The following is a 17,098-nucleotide window of genomic DNA, read 5'->3' as shown; positions in this document are numbered from 1 at the left end:
AATGGTTCATTTTCATTATTCATTTGATGTATGGGTCGTTAGATCTATAATTTCACTCTAAAAATCAAACACAGAGATAAATTAGTGCCATAAGATTACGTTTATTTGAATAAATTTTAATTAATAGTTATGAGAGGGAGAGAGAGACAGACAGGGATTAAAATAGAAATGCATACTGTTATTGAAGCTGTGAGTTTAACTGCTTTAAAAAATGTCATTTATCTAAATATTCACCACACAAGTTAAATGATGCATAAAAGTCATCCATTCAGCTAAGTAAGTTAATTGGGAAATGTTTACTGTAACTGTATGCTACTATGGTACAGTTGTTTATACATGTATTCATTTAGAATGGTGAATACTGAACACACACCTTCCAGCCAATCAGAATCGAGTATTTAGCCAAGTCATGCTATAATGTTCAGTTCAGTTAGTGACGACTTGGTTAAACATATTTCAGTATTTCAGCACTTTCTTCATTTAATTTGGTGTGGCCTAAAGGAGTTATGTATATTATATTAGGCAGCAAGTGAACATTTTGTCCTCAAAGTTGATGTGTTAGAAGCAGGAAAAATGGACAAGCGTAAGGATTTGAGCGAGTTTGACAAGGTCCAAATTGTGATGGCTAGACCACTGGATCAGAGCATCTCCAAAACTGCAGCTCTTGTGGGGTGTTCCCGGTCTGCAGTTGTCAGTATCTATCAAAAGTGACCCAAAGAAGGAACAGTGGTGAACCGGCGACAGGGTCATGGACGGCCAAGACTCACTGATACACGTGAAGAGTGAAGGCTGGTCCGTGTGATCTAATCCAACAGACTACTGTTGCTTAAATTGCTGAAGAAGTTAATGCTGGTTCTGATAGTCAGAATACACAGTGCATGATGGGTCAGGGTTGTTATGGCAGCAAAAGGGGAACCAACACAATATTAGGCACGTGGTCATAATGTTATGCCTGATCAGTGTAAATATATAATACAATTTGGGATTAGATGCAGTATGTATTTCATGTTTAAATTACATGTCTGTGAAGTCACTACAGCAGCACTGTGACTGTATATTTAAACTTTACCATCCAGTTTTCTCAACGGGAAAAATAAATACTGAATAAATGTCTGCTCTTAGTCTTGAGGCTGTTGTATTGATTTTCGTATGTCACCCTTCTCTAATCAGCTCTGGTGAACTGCCTCTAAAAGAGAAACTGAGCGAACGTTGGACCTTTCAGCAAAGTAGGAAAAGCACAGAACTTTTTGAATTATGATTTTTTTTTCCTTGCCAGTAGTTCCACTTGTTTAATCGTTCTTCCGCTAACGAGTGGCGACAGAAGGCAGAGCCAGAGCTGCGGAAAATTTACCCTCATCGCCAATCATCTGTCAAACTCCCAGGAGGAAGCGTTTAGGCACCAGTGCCCCTAATTAGCCCATTACATCGACACATGGGCACTCTGGGGCATCTGTGGTGCCCCCATCCAACTCTCCTTCAAACCCCGACCCCCTCGGAAGCCTTTAAGTCACCCTGCAGTGCTTTAGCAACTGTCCCGAACACTAAATTGCCCAAAAGTTTCTTAAAAAAGTGGCAAGGCATCCTATTAGCAGTAAGAGCTTGGAGCTCTCTGTGTTCCATGTTTCATTTCAGCCTGAAGTGTGTAATCTCCTTCCTAAAGCTTCTGTGTCTTCATTTGACACCAGTCATGTGATGTCTCTCACTGACTAATAATTGAAGGAAACCAATGGTGAATTCTTCACTTATTTTGCATTATCTGCAACACTAGACATGAGTTCGCAGTGTGGCATCTTTTTTGGCTGATCACTACATGACAGATATCAGAATATCAATACAGTGCCAGATTAAAGCTGTATTATCTCCAGAGCTAGTGAACTGATAGAAGTGAGAGTGAGAGCAGTTTATTCCCCCCGCATCACTGTGTTGTCCAGTGGCATTGGACAGTAGTGGTGAGATATGTTAGTTCATAGCTACAAATAAGACAAATGATACGTCTCGCTAATTAATAAGTGTTAAAAAAAAAATCAGGCTAGTTACTTATTCAGACCATTGTAAGCATGTTACTTACAAATTTTAGTTGAATATTTTATGGTTCTTATTTTTTTATTTTATTATTTTATTATTTTTTTATTATTTTATTTTTTTATTATTATTTTATTATTTATTTATTTATTTACTTACTTACTTACTTATTTATTTTCGATTTGTCAGTCCTGGTTCTATCTATGTAAATTGCTCCTAGGGGGGTGGGTATGTATTTTGTGTGTGTGTGTGTTTGTGTGTGTGTGTGTGTGTGTTTGTGTGTGTTTGTGTGTATGTGTTTGTTTGTGTGTGTGTGTGTGTGTGTGTGTGTTTGTGTGTATGTGTTTGTTTGTGTGTGTGTGTGTGTTTGTGTGTATGTGTGTGTTTGTGTTTGTGTGTGTATATGTATGTGTGTGTGTGTTTGTGTGTGTGTTTGTGTATGTGTTTGTTTGTGTGTTTGTGTGTGTGTGTGTTTGTGTGTGTGTGTTTGTGTGTGTGTGTGTGTGTTTGTGTGTGTATATGTATGTGTGTGTGTTTGTGTGTGTGTTTGTGTATATGTAGGTGTGTGTGTTTGTGTGTGTGTGTGTTTGTGTGTGTACCCTTCAACATATTGTTCCTGTACATAAGAGTGAATGATGTGCAGTCTGTTCCTGATTAGCATATACTCTCCAAATTATTTAACTAAAACCTGTACGCTGATAGACGACATTAGTTGTATGTATACCTACAACAACCAAGCACCCTCTCTCTCTCTCTCTCTCTCTCTCTCTCTCTCTGTGCGTCTCTCTCTGTCTCACTCTCGAATTGCAAAACGTTCAAAGGAGATCAAAAACTTCCCTACACTACGGCTGCTGAAGGGTTAACAGAGAAAAGCCATGGGTTTCACTGATGCTCTTTGAAAGAGAGACTTCAATCATGGACATGAAAGGGAGAAGCAGTATGGGAAGACTGAAGCAAATATTCCTCGGGGTTTCTCCGGGCTTTCCATTAAGAGGACAGCTGCACTTTTAAAATACTCGGCTCAATTTGCATTTCTTATATAATTCCTTCTGTTGGGTGACTCTTGTGATCAGATTTCTTTATTTAAATGTATTTATTCGTCCCTCACTATACTTGGCTGGCTAGTTTGACAGAATAAATAGTGCTTTGCACAGAGATGATGCTGTACAAATAAGAATTAAATCTGCAGATCTGGAACAGCACTCATTCAGCATGTCTGTGTTTTGTACTTGGACCAGTAGCTAAAAATACTAGATGTTTACTTGGCAGGAAAAGTGTAAATATAAGCGTTATACCGAAACGACTGTATTGTACTATGATTGCAGTTCTGGTTACCCAACTTAACAATGTATCTAAGACAATCACACTTACTTAGATACCACAAACTAGCAATATTTACTGCATTGTTTAACATGATACTAAAGTGCTGAGAAATCCTCTAATCTGATTGGCGAGAATGTGTTCATTATTGTTCCATTAATTTTTTTTTTATTAATTCTTATGTTATTGTTTCTACAGTAAAAGCTCATTTACATGGTCATGTAGTGCGGATGCTCCACATAATTCACACTTAAATAAACGAACAGATATTTGGCAAATAAAAAAACACATAAAACTTGACTGGGTATGTGTTTATTCTTTACTTAACAAAGCATGAACAGCAGCATTAATTAATGCTGAAGTCTGTGGTTTGTTAATGTTCTGTATAATCCATTCTGCATAATCTTTTCTTCGGGTAAGGACGAAGGGAAAAAAAAAAAGGCAAAGTCCTCATAGTGGGAGTGCTGCCGTTGTATTTGTACAGACAGTGAAAAGTGAGCTTTCACACATCATACCTTGCTGCTCCCTTCCTTTTCCTCACTCTCAGCAGGAGCCAAACCCGTTCCTCAGCTCCACGATGGAGGCAGACGCCCTGCTGCGAAGTCCTGTACCGCCAGTGACCAGCAAGGATGCAGGACGTTTGAGTAATTCGGGACGTGGCCTGCCTCATCTGCCCTTTCCTGCTGAGCTCGTGCCCTTTGACGAAGCTCTCAGAGACGTGAGCACCGGCCGCTTGCCGAATCAGGATGGAGCTGACATTGTGGCACGCTATGGGGCACAGCTGCTCGAAGTGAAGGCAGCAGAGCGCAGAGGTGACACACTGATGTGACACCGAACAATACATTACCTCTTATAAGATGTATATTGATGCAGAGCTCAGCAATGTTCACACACATATATTTTCTGTGGGAGTTAAAAAAAAGGCTTCTATTTTATAATTTCATGCAACTCTTTTATGAATTTGAAACAACAGTCCAAATGATTGTCGATGACCACAAAATTATATAATGCAGGTTCTATTCTGCCCTGTTTTGGTGCCTATGCAAGTCACTTTCAGCATATATATAAATATAAGACATTATGTAAAGAAACATACATCTAAAATGATCCTCCTCCTTCTACTCTTCCACATCACTACTTCTTCTTCCTCTTCTTCTTCTTCTTCTTCTTCTTCTTATTATTATTATTATTATTATTATTATCATTATTATTATTGTTATTTCAGAGCTGGAGAAGCAGATGAAGATTGAGAACCTGTTTGTGACATGGCAGCAGAGATCGGCTCAGTCCAACATGCCCATTTCTGTAAGTGCACTTCTGAGATCACTCACTCTTTCTGTTTGGTTGACTGTGGACTTCAGGTCTCCAAACCATCACCTGTCAATCCATCATGTAGTAAAATGCACTTTACACACTTCACGTTGTCAAGAGAAACAAGACTGAAAAGCTGGAAGAGCAGCGTCTGTATGTGTGTGTATGCCTGTGCATGCGTGAAGCATTTGCGATTTGCACTGATCCTTGTGCAGTGTCTCATTGTGCCCAGACACATACACTTCTCTCCGCTCGTTCGGTAACACATAAACAGCCATACATGCACAGTCATCTGTGTGACAGTTTAATGGGACAGCGGTGGCAGCAGTCTGTCAGGGCATGCCACAGCATTATGGGCAGAGTTTCTCATGGCGTATATGTGTGCGCGCATGTGCTGTGCTTTTCTGTAGGATCAGTACAGCAGTGACAGCTGGGCTTCGACACACTACACTCTAGGCTTGTTGGCCCCAGGGTTCCTGTCATTCAGTCATTATCCGTTCCCTTTTTCTGTGCCCGTGGGTCATGAGCGGTAGCGTTACGGAAACAGATCTTGCATTATTACATACCTCTGTCAGAGCAGTGACACTGACATACGGAATCAAGCTCTGGAACACTATCCATCACCACCTGACTCTTACACACACTCACTTCTGCCACGTCTCATTAACACGACTGACAAGTCTGCACCTTCATCCAGGGTTGACGCTGGGATTGCGCATCAGACCGAAGCCCAAACTTGCTTCTGTGGAAGTGCAGGATCTGTATTAAGAGGGGGGAAAAAAAGGCAAAGTGTAGGAATGAACCTTGAAAAGTACATAATACTATTTTCACCTGTCCGTGTCTCTCAGACTGGGGTGCAATAGATGAAAACTGAATGATGCCACTGAACATTTCCTAGACAAAGAAAACCACAGAAATGAATTCAGCTCGTCCATTTGGAAACGGGAATTGTGTTTGACATACTGCCAGGTCTTTTTCTTTTATAAAATCAGAATTCTGAGCTGTAAATGAAGGCATTAACATGCACACCACACACTGCGAGGCGGTAGAAAGTTTCAGCAGAACTGCCAAAGCTACTGCCTTTTAGCCTACTCAGACTTTCCTGTTTATGTAACATGTAGAGGGTTTTTTTTTTTTTTGGCTGGGCAGTAGATGGCCACTAAACAGTGACATTTCTCCCAGTGTTGTTATTTCATGTAGCTGTATACTGGAACAGTACCAATGATGGACTAAAAATGTCCATTATTCCTGAGGCTAGCAGCTTTTTACTACATCTGATCGACACAGGAAGGAACTGTCTCATCCGCCCTGGTCACGCTCTCCACTTTCTAGTTTTTACTCGAGTCAGCATATCAACTTTCAATTTTTGAGTCAAGTCGTGGGTGTTCAAGCGGATAAAATACAAAAATGTGTCTGGGGTCTCCTGAACTGGAACTGAGAACCTCTGCTGCAACTCATCTTACAGCTCTGGGAAATGATAAGAAGATTTACTTTGATTTCTTTCAGAGCACATTGTATTTAGATGCCACTACATTGCCCGAGCCTGTTTAGAGCAAAGATTGATAAAGGTGGTGTTTTCTCTAACTGTAAAAAAAAAAAAAAGATCCAGATCTTTCTTTTTTAAACTATTTGCCAAGCTGGTGTGGCTTAAGGGAACCAGCAAGCCTTCTTTAATAGCCATCCCTCATTTTGTCTGGTTTAAGAGCCGACCCATTATGCAATCAGATATGGGAGTTCCATAATGCATGGCACGAAAACAAAAAGAGTTTGCTGGCTGAAAACTGATTCTTTCGCGGTGGAATGGTTCCAGAGCTCTAAGGCATGTCCGTTATGTCAGGTTGTTTTTCTTTTTTTAAAACCTGGACTACTTCCACGTCATGATTTCAGAAAGCGATTGGCATAAAAACCCAAAATGTGCACTTTTCTGATTCTAAAGACTCCCTGTAAAATGTTAGAAAGCTTTGAAAAGGAGCCCAGGAGATTTTCACCCTCAATCAATCAGTGTCACTTTGGAGCGATCACAATTTTATAAGGATAAAACCCCCTAAATAATATATTCAGCAAATCCCAAGTAACTCATAATAAACTGGCACCTTGATGTATTAATTAAACCCAGCGCCAATTTGGTCCGCACCGGCTCACATTTACGCTTAGCCAATTGGCAGGGCTCAAAATACTTAATTCCCTGTAGTGTGTAATTAAGTAACACTGGACCTGTTCACTTTAGTTGGCAGCCAGACATTTCCTGTCTCCACAGGAAAAGGTACAAAACCCCTTAGGGACTTTTGATAGAGAAGAAACCACTCATGTCTCAGGCTTGATCATTAGTTTTACTCATAACGCTCCATATTTCAGCAGGCCACATCAAATTTTAACATATAGCCAAAATTATAATATCAAGGGGATACTCAGAAGCTCTTGCACTCAGCTTGGTGTGTTAGCGATGTACCCAGTATCCATCTGACTAGCAGCTCTGAGAGTGACTGGAATCGAAGAGCCACAATTTCTAGATCATTTTTATAAATTCTGTGCCTTTATATTTCACCACTTCCCAGTAGGAATGCCGGAGTTTATCTCTCTTCTCTCCTATTTTCGAGTAACATCTGTATTTGGAGTCTGATAGATGTTTTTCAGACAAAATGAAGGACAAAGACACACACTAAGCAGACACTTGACCTTCAACAGCAGTTTTATGGTCGAATTCAAAGAGTGTTTTCTTATTTTCAGCTTATTTTAGCTGCATTAGTAGAGAATCCCATTTACTATGACTTTAAAATCCTGTCAAGTTATTGTTAGCCAACTAGCTAACATTTGAAAATGACTGCCATTTGGCTAGCATTAGCAGTGAAGGCTCTTAACATTATTAAATATTTAAAGGCTCCTCATGAATCCTATCAGCTTATGCTGACCAGCTGGATAGCATCAGCAGTAAACATTTAGAAATTTGTTTTAAAATCTCCTCAGAACTTCTGTCAGATTAGCTCTTATTAGCCAGACCCTTAGCATTAGCAGTGAAGATTAGAAACCTTATAAATTTGATCTAAAAACTCTTCAGAACTTCTGTCAGATTATCATATTAGCTTATATTAGGAAGTTAGCATCAGCAGTGAAGCTTATTAGGATTTTAAAGTTGTATTTTATTTTGGAAAGGTTAATTTTTAATAGTCCTCTAGCTTAGTCATTAGCAGTGGAGAATATTAGCATTTTTAACTAAGTGCTTTAAGAAATTCTGCCAGGTTAGCTTTTGTTAGTGAGCTGGCTATTGTTAGCAGTGTAGACTAACATTTTGGAAAATATTTTCAGAAATCCTGCTGGGTAAGTTATAGCGAATGTTACTGTATGTTTTTGGTTTGTTTTAAGTTAAGTTGTCTTTATTTGTCCCATATACATTACTGCACCGTGAAATCCTTGGGGGTTGGGGTCAGAGCGCAGGGTCAGCCATGATGCAGTGCCCCTGGAGCAGTGTGAGCAATGGTGGCAGCTTGGATGTGCTGGGGCTTGATCATCCGTTCAACGACCCAAAGACCACTCGAGCTACCACCGCCCCTAGCTCTCTATCTTTTTTAATATAAAATGGGTGTCATTAATTTGTGATATTTAGACATTCTAGTAAAATCAGTGTTTGTTCCTGTGGAGGCTATAGTGATGTCAGTCAAGGATGTGGCACACTACACTGTCATTTCTCACTTCAAAATCTTCATTTTATAATTGGGGATGTTATAGCGCTACAAATAAGTGCATCATGTGTGATTTAAGACACAGGAGTTTTTCCTTCCTCAATACTTTTCCCAGCTCTGTGTGTGTGTGTGTGTGTGTGTGTGTGTGTGTGTGTAGGCTACAGATCTGGATACTCTGAAGCAGTCGTCTCGGTTGGTTCATTACTGCGCTACTCCTCTGCTTTTTGACCCGATCTTCAGAAAACAGATTCAAGATGAGCTCAGAGTACAGCCACAAATGAAGGTCTTTCTCTCATTTTCTCCTTCTCATACTGTGTTACTTTTTTCCATGTACTTCAGCAGGGTCGGATAATTAGTTTTGATTTCTTCTGGCTGCCGTCATGTTGTACCTCTTACTTTATGACCTCTGTCATCTTTCTGGCTAGACCTGTTTCTTTTCTTTTCTTTTCTTTTCTTTTCTTCTCTCATCTTCTCCCTCTTTCCCCTTATCAATTTTTATCTTTTTCCCCTTATCTACGTTTGCTTTAATCCTACCATGCTACCTTTCTTAAACTTATTTTTTTCTTTGTAATTCTTCAATACTTGCTTTCTCAACTTGCTCCCTTGATCCCTTTCTCTCCTTTCTCATGCTCATTATCCTTCACACTCACTCTCCTCCGTTTGTCCGTCTCATAACTTTTGTTTTAATAGCCTGAGTGTTTTTTTTTCTTTCTATTATTGTGGTAATACATATCACTAGCAACATTTATGATAACATAAATTTTGTTGTGTCTCTCAGAAGCGCCATCGCTCCAATGACTCAGCAGCTTCAGGTCGAGACCGCAGTCACAGTACGGACTCGGCCGAGCTGCTTCCTGTCCGCTGTAAAGAGGAGCAGGAAATCTGCAGCGCTTTCATGCAGCAATATGTGCAGTACCTGCAGAGCCTGGGCTTCATCCTGGTGCAGGTCCGACCCCCATCACCTGCACGCAGGTACACACACACACACACACACACCATAACGAAACACAGTACTCTCATTATGATCTCAATATCACACACTTTATACTTTTCTACTATAAACAGCAGCTGAGCTGAACACTTTAGTTCTGATCAAGAACTCACTCCAATGTTCATCACCTCACACACCACACTCACTCAGATAGTTAGCAGCTTAATTCCTGTACTCAATGAGCTTTAAAAAACACTCTAATCTATAAGTGTTTTTCTATGGATATAGCATTTTAGGGGAATGAATTTGAGTGAGCAGGTTGCATAAAAAAGCTAAAACTGTTAATTAGGATTAAATCATGTTAAGAGGTTAGATCAAACCTTTCCACAACAGCACAAGTAAGTAGATTTTATTTGCAAACAATAATGCATGATACCCAAAGGCTTAATATATCAGTCTGCTGTGCTTCCTAAGAGATAGCTTAGCTTTTTTTTTTTAGCAGATCATCATAGCCTTCAGAAAGTTAAATCCTGAGGCTCATGTAGTTTAGACGCTCGTATCTCACACACCATGAGATTTCATCAGACTGATACCACAGAGACCATGTCTCCTTCCCTTAGTTTGATAGCACTGAGGCCATGACTTCTTCCCTCAGACGCCCTGCAGAGAGGCTCTCTCTTAATATCAATTTGATTCAATCGTTAGAATGAAGCTGTGGTTTAGCGCAGTGTAAATCTTTTTTGCCCTGTGTTTTCCCTCTGAGCTCAGTGACTTTTCCAACAGGTATAATAAGTGTGTGAGTATGAGTGTATCCATGTGACTGTGAATGGTGTGTGTGTGTGTGTGTGTGTGCGCACGCTTGTGCCTGTCTCTGAAGTATAGTGAAGGTGGCCACAGTGCAGATGGTGCCTGTGTGATTTACTCTGAACAACAGCATGAGGGTTTTATTGGTCACAGGGTCAGCAAGGGACTACACACACACATATACACACACACACACACACACACACAGTCATCTCTCTCTTCCACTCTTTGTCTTTCTCTCTGTCTCACCCTCTTTGCAGTATTGCTCGTGCACGTGCGGCCTTGCTGAGCTCTCTGTCCACAGAGGGAAGGTCCTCATTTTCTTCTTTTTCCTACAACAAACAGAAGAGTGAAGAAAGTCCGAAGGTACACACACACACACACCTGTAGCAGCACACAGGCCTCTAGCATTAAACACATCTGTCTAATCACTTTTACAAACATACTGCCAAGTGGCAGATGTTTGTGGATTGTCCACTAAAGACTAATCCGTCTAAAAAAAAAAAAACAGCTAGCCGCTAGTCAGTTCTGTCCATGTCTATGAAATGTCGGTTCACTGTAGTACAATGCTGGGTCTTTGCACTATGACAGCACTATAAAACATTTCCTCTACTTGATAATCTACACTTACTAAATTCTGTCTTTCTGCTTTTATTGTACAGTATATTATGTATTATTTAAATATTATTCATTTTTAGACTACATTTAGTTATGTTTATTTCATATTTAGGCCACCTTCCCCGCTGGCTTGTTCATTAGGGATAAAATAGTAACTTTACTATAAACTTTATCATTTTTTCCCCCTTCTCTGTTTATATACTTCTGTAAAGCTGCTTTGAGACAATGTCTATTGTTAAAAGCGCTATACAAATAAATTGAATTGAATTGTGTGTGTGTGTGTGTGTGTGTGTGTTTCAGCAGAGCAGTGGATCAGGCACCACGACATACCACCTGCAGAGAGCACTACCTGGTGGCATCATGCTGATGGAACTGGCCTTTCAGGTATGTTCTTCACACACTTCCACCTAGTTGTCATAAAACAGAGCTTGATGCCTCAACATGTTTTATGGAAGAAAATAATGAATTTTTTTACAGAGTCGTGGTGAACAGTGTCGGCATAGTGTGACATAAATCTGTCTCTCTGTCTTACAGGGATTTTACTTCTGTGTGAAACAGTATGCCTTAGAGTGCTCACGGATACCCATGGGCCAGACAGTTAATTCCCAGGTAATTCTGCATTGTTGTGGAAGAGACAGAGTGTCTATGTATTGTCTGTGTGTGTGTATCTATTCTTCCTGCCTTCTTTTTTAATTGCTCAAGATCAGGCCTTAGTAGCTCTGCTAGCTATGGGTCAGTAGTCATCACACACACACACACACAAACTCTCTCTCTCTCTCTCTCTCTCATTCTGTCTCTACCTCCCTCATCCTTCTACGGTGTGTTAGCTTTGGAGTGCGTCCAGCTCGACTCTAGATGAGGACTAATTAAGTGTAAGTGTTTGTAAATGGGTGTCGTGTTTACCGAGAGTCTCCAGATGTCACTCAGTGGGAGGTGCCATACAATCACAGCTGCTCAAAGCAAACAATTAAGTCGTTACAGTATGTGATTGTTTTGCGTTTTTCTTTTCTCCAGAACTGGAGCAACGAAAGAAAAAGCAAAAAGCCTCTGTAAGTTTCGGGTCAGTTTATTCAGGTCTAATGGGTTATTGCAGCGATGAACCAGATGCTGAAATGAGTTAATGGGGCAATAATTATCAGTATTAATAATAATTACCAGGATCGTCTGTCATTTAGAATATATGCTTTGTTAATTCTGTGTCATTTATATCAATGTGCTCAAAAAGAAAAAAACCCACATTCAGCAAATGACAGTGTCAGCAGTAATTACACATGATATCCGTTATTTTATACCACAAAAAAGTGTATTTTCCGTATTGAGGCTGAGATTAAGTTTCATTTATTTTCTGGTCTTGAAACATGATCCTGGCATGTACTGTGACATTAAGGGAAGCATTTGCATTAGTTTAATGTTGCAGTCTGAATAAATATGAAGATTGGGAGCTGATTGAGTTGCGAAAATCTAAAAAGGTTTGGCACGTTTTACTGTTAGGCCTATCACCTTTCAGTGATTCAGCAGCAATAATGATCACTGACTTGAAAATATCATGGCAGGAAAATCTCTCCGAGAGTTTTCTATGTGATAAGGTCATTTGAAATAGTTCAGGAAATCTTGTGCATTGATAAATAGAAGCTGTGTATTGCTTCAGTTTAGTACGTACTGAAAAAGTCTTGGATTCAGTTATTCAGCTAGAGAATATCATTAATGACGGTCCTTCGAAGAGACTCACTTTTGCCCTTTAGTATCGACCTGGATATAGAAATATCTTTTCATAGATTTTCTTGTCTTTAAAAAAGGGCTTTTCTTGTAGCACATTTAAAGTGTGGATGTCATTTTTACTGCTCTAATGAAATATTCTATCTGTTAAAGCTGGTGTATATCGTGAGCAAATTTCACAACATGCTTCCTGTTAGAAGATCTGAGCTCTTGTACCGTCAAAGTAGTGTAGAAGACACTGTGACAGCATCTATGTGGAGTGTGTGTGTGTGTGTGTGTGTGTGTGGGTCTATGAATGTGAAATGTAACTTCTTCGCATGTTTCATTACTTCTTGTTGGTCTTTGTGTACTCTGTGCCCTTTCTCTTGATTGTTTCTGTACACTGAGGGTATCTGTGTGAGTGTGCGTGAGTGTGTGTGTGAGTGTATATGTGTGTGTGTGTGTGTGTGTCATCTCATCCACTCTCTCCATCAGGAGCCATCCCCTCGTAGCAAGCCGTTCCCAAAGGCCTCCTCAGACTCAGACTTTGTGGTATGTCCCAGAATCCTCAGGCTTGTGCCTTCACACCAATCAGGCTTTAGTTCTTTCCCCCCCCTCATTCTCCTTGCGCCTGCAGCCTCGCCCCTTTCCCCCTATTTGCGATTTTCATAGAGAATGGGATGACTTCTGTTCATTTTCTGCGACTGTCTGTTGCACGTCTTTGCCATTTCAGGTTTCACTTCGCTCATTTTCTTCATCAATGCCATGTGGGAGATGGGGTGGGATTCTCCTAGGGGACAGTGGGCTTTTTTTCTGCAGACAAACCAATGAAATGTCCTAACCAACACTTCTGTTTCCTGCTAAAATGATTAAGTATGACAGCTTGCATATATATATATATATAAATGCTGCTTTGTCTCGATTCAGATGTTACTATTGTTGTTTCATTAAACAGAAAGGGCTAATTAATAATGATATCTGTTTATAGCCTTGTGAAGGAGTTGGAGCTTTATGGTCAAAAGTATAAGACACCTGACCATTACACCCATATGTGGTTTTTCCCCAAAATGTTGTCACAAACTTGGCTGTCTATGATGTCTTTGTATATTGTGGCATTAAGGTTTCCCTTCACTGGAACCTCACTGCACACCTATGAAAGGAACTGGAATGCCGAATGAATCCCAGGCCTCCTCACCTAACATCAGTGCTTGTCCTTGTGGCAGAATGAGCAAAACCCCACAGCCAAGCTCCAAGATCTGACCCAAGTTTATAACAGCAAAGGAGAACTAAATCAAGAATGGGCTGTTCATTAATCACATATGGTTCTGATGATCAGGTGCTCAGCAATACACTGTAGTGTAGGGAGGGGGATATGATGACAGTGATGACGATGATGAGGAGGAGGATATATCTACAGATCTTAGCAAATCGTTTACCGTAAAGTGTGGCAACTGACACAGCATGAAAGCTTGAAATAGGCTCAAGGTTGAGTGGGATGTTACTGTAAAGGCTAACATATATCAGTGGGATGTTAATGTAAAGGCTAACATGTATATACTAGTGGGATGTTAATGTAAAGGCTAACATATATATCAGTGGGATGTTAATGTAAAGGCTAACATGTATATACTAGTGGGATGTTAATGTAAAGGCTAACATATATATCAGTCGGATGTTAATGTAAAAGCTAGCATATATCACATCAGTTATTTATGCAGTTTGTGGGGTTTTTTTCCTGAGCATAACATTATTTAGGAAAACTGGAGAGTAGCTTAGTTGTTGGTGTGCCATCAGTGTTGGCAACATCAGTGCAGTAATGGTTTGCATATTTGGAGGAAAGCGCTTTCTTCTTTCTTATGGAAACATAAGGCCCACCATTGGGCTCAGATGCCCACCACTGGATTTAGATGCCCACCATTGACTAATTTCACTCTGACGGGAGTGAGAGAGCATTAGAGTGCATGGTAGTTTAGTGGTTAGCATAACACCTCAGGATATGTGGGTTCGATTTCTGCCCTGTTATGTTATCACTGTGCTATGGGGGTGTCCTACAGGTACTCCACATTCCATCCCTCAGCTCAGAAACATGTTGTAGTCTGATTGGCCTCTTTAAATTGTCCATAATTTGAATGTGTATGTGACTGTGCCCTGAAATGGACTGGCACCCCATCGAGTGTCCTCTGCCTTGTTGCTCCCTGCTTCCTGCATAGTGGTACACAAAATAGCTGGATGGATCTTGTGTATTTGGCAAATACTACAGATCATCATGAAGTTTCTCTGCTGAAACTGATGGCTTAAAATGAGTTTGAACACAGTTTGTATCTATAGCAGCTCTGCTGTAAACAAATAAAGTATCAGTTTAGTGCAGTAACTAGAGTTTAGATTTGCTAGCTTGTTAACTGGGCTAGCTTTATGTTACAGATATGGGATAAATACAAGAAAGATAGCATTTATCCGGATTGGGGATACAGAAGAATGTGTGTGTGTTTTTTCCCCTCTTTTTTTCCGCTCACTGACCCTAAGAGCTACCACTTTTCTCATTTTGTAATTTTTGGCTTAATGGCACGACATTAAGAACTATTCTATCTGGCCATAGACGAATCATGTTCAGGAAGTGAAAATACCAACAAAAAAAAAGAAACCTCTTCAAGCTATTGCTGTTTCCTATGAAAGTGCCACCCGTGAAGCGTGTGTCTGGGTGATCCAGTTTAACTGGCTTCCAAAATGCTAAATGAAAGTTGAACAGTCTCAGCCATTCAAGCGTTCTGATTAACTTTAAATGCTTACCTACACAGGCAGATGAGGAACATTTGTTATCCTTCATTAGTATTCGATTTGAAGTGGGTAAGAAGACCACCAGTTGGATTGCGCAAACCGCTTTCAAGTATACACACACACATACACACACACACACACAAACAAGAGTTGAAAGGTTCAGCTGTGTTAACATAATAGCTGTTTCTCTGGCTTTTTGATTTGATAAGACCTATTTGCATTTTTTCCCAGCTAACGGTCAAGATGAAAGAGGAGTCAGAAACCGTGCTTAGCCCCCCCCTTATACCTTTCCACCGTGCTTTAACTACTCCCGGTTGTTTCCTCTCTGCAGTCATTTGCATTTGCGATTAATGCCTTTGTAAGCCAGTCTTTGATGGTGGGTTTAATTAAATAAGGCGCGATTATTGAGCTGATATCACAAAGGCTTACAAAAGAGTTTCACACAGGCCGGTTTGGCAGCAGTGCCGAGGCTGTTAGCATGCAAAATGTAGCGTGCTGGATATTGGAGGAAAACTGTGTGTTTTAGTGTGGTGAGAGCAATTTAGAGTCAGTCAGAGGCTTTCTGAGTCATTGTATAAACAATAGGGTTATAAGGTAAGGGCTGGTGGTAAATGTGAAACATAACAATATTTGGGTTGCTAAAAGTTCTTTTATTGTTTTATTTATTTCTTTTTGACAGTTCAAGAAACGGTGCAAGTAGGATAGACATGCTAGTGAATGACAATGTACTGCCTATGGAAATAATTTTAGAGTAAAGGTGCCTGTCAGTTCAGCCGGGTGATGTTGGTAAAAGATGTCGTTACTAACATTGATCGTTCTTCATATTTATCGTGGTGTAGAATTTTATTTTTTTTAAAAAAGGAAAAATTTTCTACATAATGCAGACTGATTTTTAGAATTATTTATAATATTTATTATATGAAAGTTTTATTTTCTGTCTTTTTTTTTTTAATCCCCTCCGTAGTTAGTTAGTTTTGCCTAAGGCCCTTATTAAGATAATATAGGAAGTAGTATTTTTCTCTGGTTTGTTGGATACAAGAAAAAATACTCTGCTTATTTATTCCGTCACTTGATCAATTACTCATCCCACAAGTCCCTCAGACCGGCTCAGGAATAAAGATGTCTACTTCTAAATTTATTGCCAGTACAAAAATGTTATATTTAATAAATAGGTGGGAACTTTTTCTAGATTGCCCTAAAAATTACCACCCAGGACGATGTTCAAAGCTCCAGCAAGTCTAGTCTGAGTAATCAGTGACAGTACCGTGACATTTTATAGTGATGATGATGTTTAGATCTGTTTATACATGAATCTTTATTTTAAAGGCCATGTTATGAGTTTTTTCACAATCATAATGCATGTGCATGTGTGCAATGCGTGGCGTGTCCAATGTAGAATTTCTTCTTCTGCTGTTTGGTCTCTGGGGCATAGAAAAGGCCTGCAGTCTCGTGCTGGCAGGACAAGAGGTACAACTTTGAATAGAAACTGCAAATTGGTAGAAGGCTGAACAAGGCTTTCATTCATCAGTGTGTTCTCCTTAATGTGCTTTGCTTAAGTTGGTAACAGTGCTGAAGAGATTTTTAATTTTATTTTATTTTTTAAGAAATCTGGTTAATCGAATAATCAGAGCACCAGTCAGCAGAATAATTGATTATAAACATATTTATAAAGCCCTGAATGGAATGGGTTTGCGTGTGTGTGTGTGTGTGTGCCTTATAGCTGTCGATGCTGTTCACCGAGGAGTGTGATAAGGTGCGGGACCTGATGCATGTGCACTCGTTCAGCTATGATTTCCACCTGCGCGTGGTGCACCAGTACCTGCTAGGCTGTCACATGACCCTGAGGCAAGGCTATCAACTAAACAGTTTCCTGGAGGAGTTCATTTCCCATCATCCCGACATCCCTAAGTTCGGTCGCAACCACGTCTTCCAGGGTGAGTGTGTA

At 40.0% G+C, this 17,098-nt stretch overlaps 1 protein-coding gene across 20 annotated transcripts in view; it reads left to right on the top strand.

Annotated features, from left to right (window-relative positions):
• Positions 1-17,098, top strand: part of szt2 (SZT2 subunit of KICSTOR complex) — a 94,021-nt gene that overhangs the window by 63,833 nt on the left and 13,090 nt on the right. For 11 of the 20 annotated variants that reach the window (XM_058402095.1, XM_058402102.1, XM_058402092.1 and 8 more), the window contains 9 exons: positions 3,890-4,154; positions 4,568-4,647; positions 8,488-8,613; positions 9,109-9,302; positions 10,326-10,431; positions 10,984-11,067; positions 11,218-11,292; positions 12,874-12,930; positions 16,874-17,087. In XM_058402095.1, the coding sequence (XP_058258078.1) occupies positions 3,890-4,154; positions 4,568-4,647; positions 8,488-8,613; positions 9,109-9,302; positions 10,326-10,431; positions 10,984-11,067; positions 11,218-11,292; positions 12,874-12,930; positions 16,874-17,087 (1,201 nt within the window). The remainder of the gene's footprint in view (positions 1-3,889; positions 4,155-4,567; positions 4,648-8,487; positions 8,614-9,108; positions 9,303-10,325; positions 10,432-10,983; positions 11,068-11,217; positions 11,293-12,873; positions 12,931-16,873; positions 17,088-17,098) is intronic. The other 9 variants (XM_058402093.1, XM_058402097.1, XM_058402108.1 and 6 more) reach the window with 5 other exon arrangements.

The sequence above is a fragment of the Hemibagrus wyckioides genome, linkage group LG11 (genome assembly GCF_019097595.1).
Source record: "Hemibagrus wyckioides isolate EC202008001 linkage group LG11, SWU_Hwy_1.0, whole genome shotgun sequence".
Classification (NCBI taxonomy): domain Eukaryota; kingdom Metazoa; phylum Chordata; class Actinopteri; order Siluriformes; family Bagridae; genus Hemibagrus; species Hemibagrus wyckioides.
Note: the sequence above shows the minus strand (reverse complement) of the source record. Positions and strands in the feature narration are given on the sequence as shown.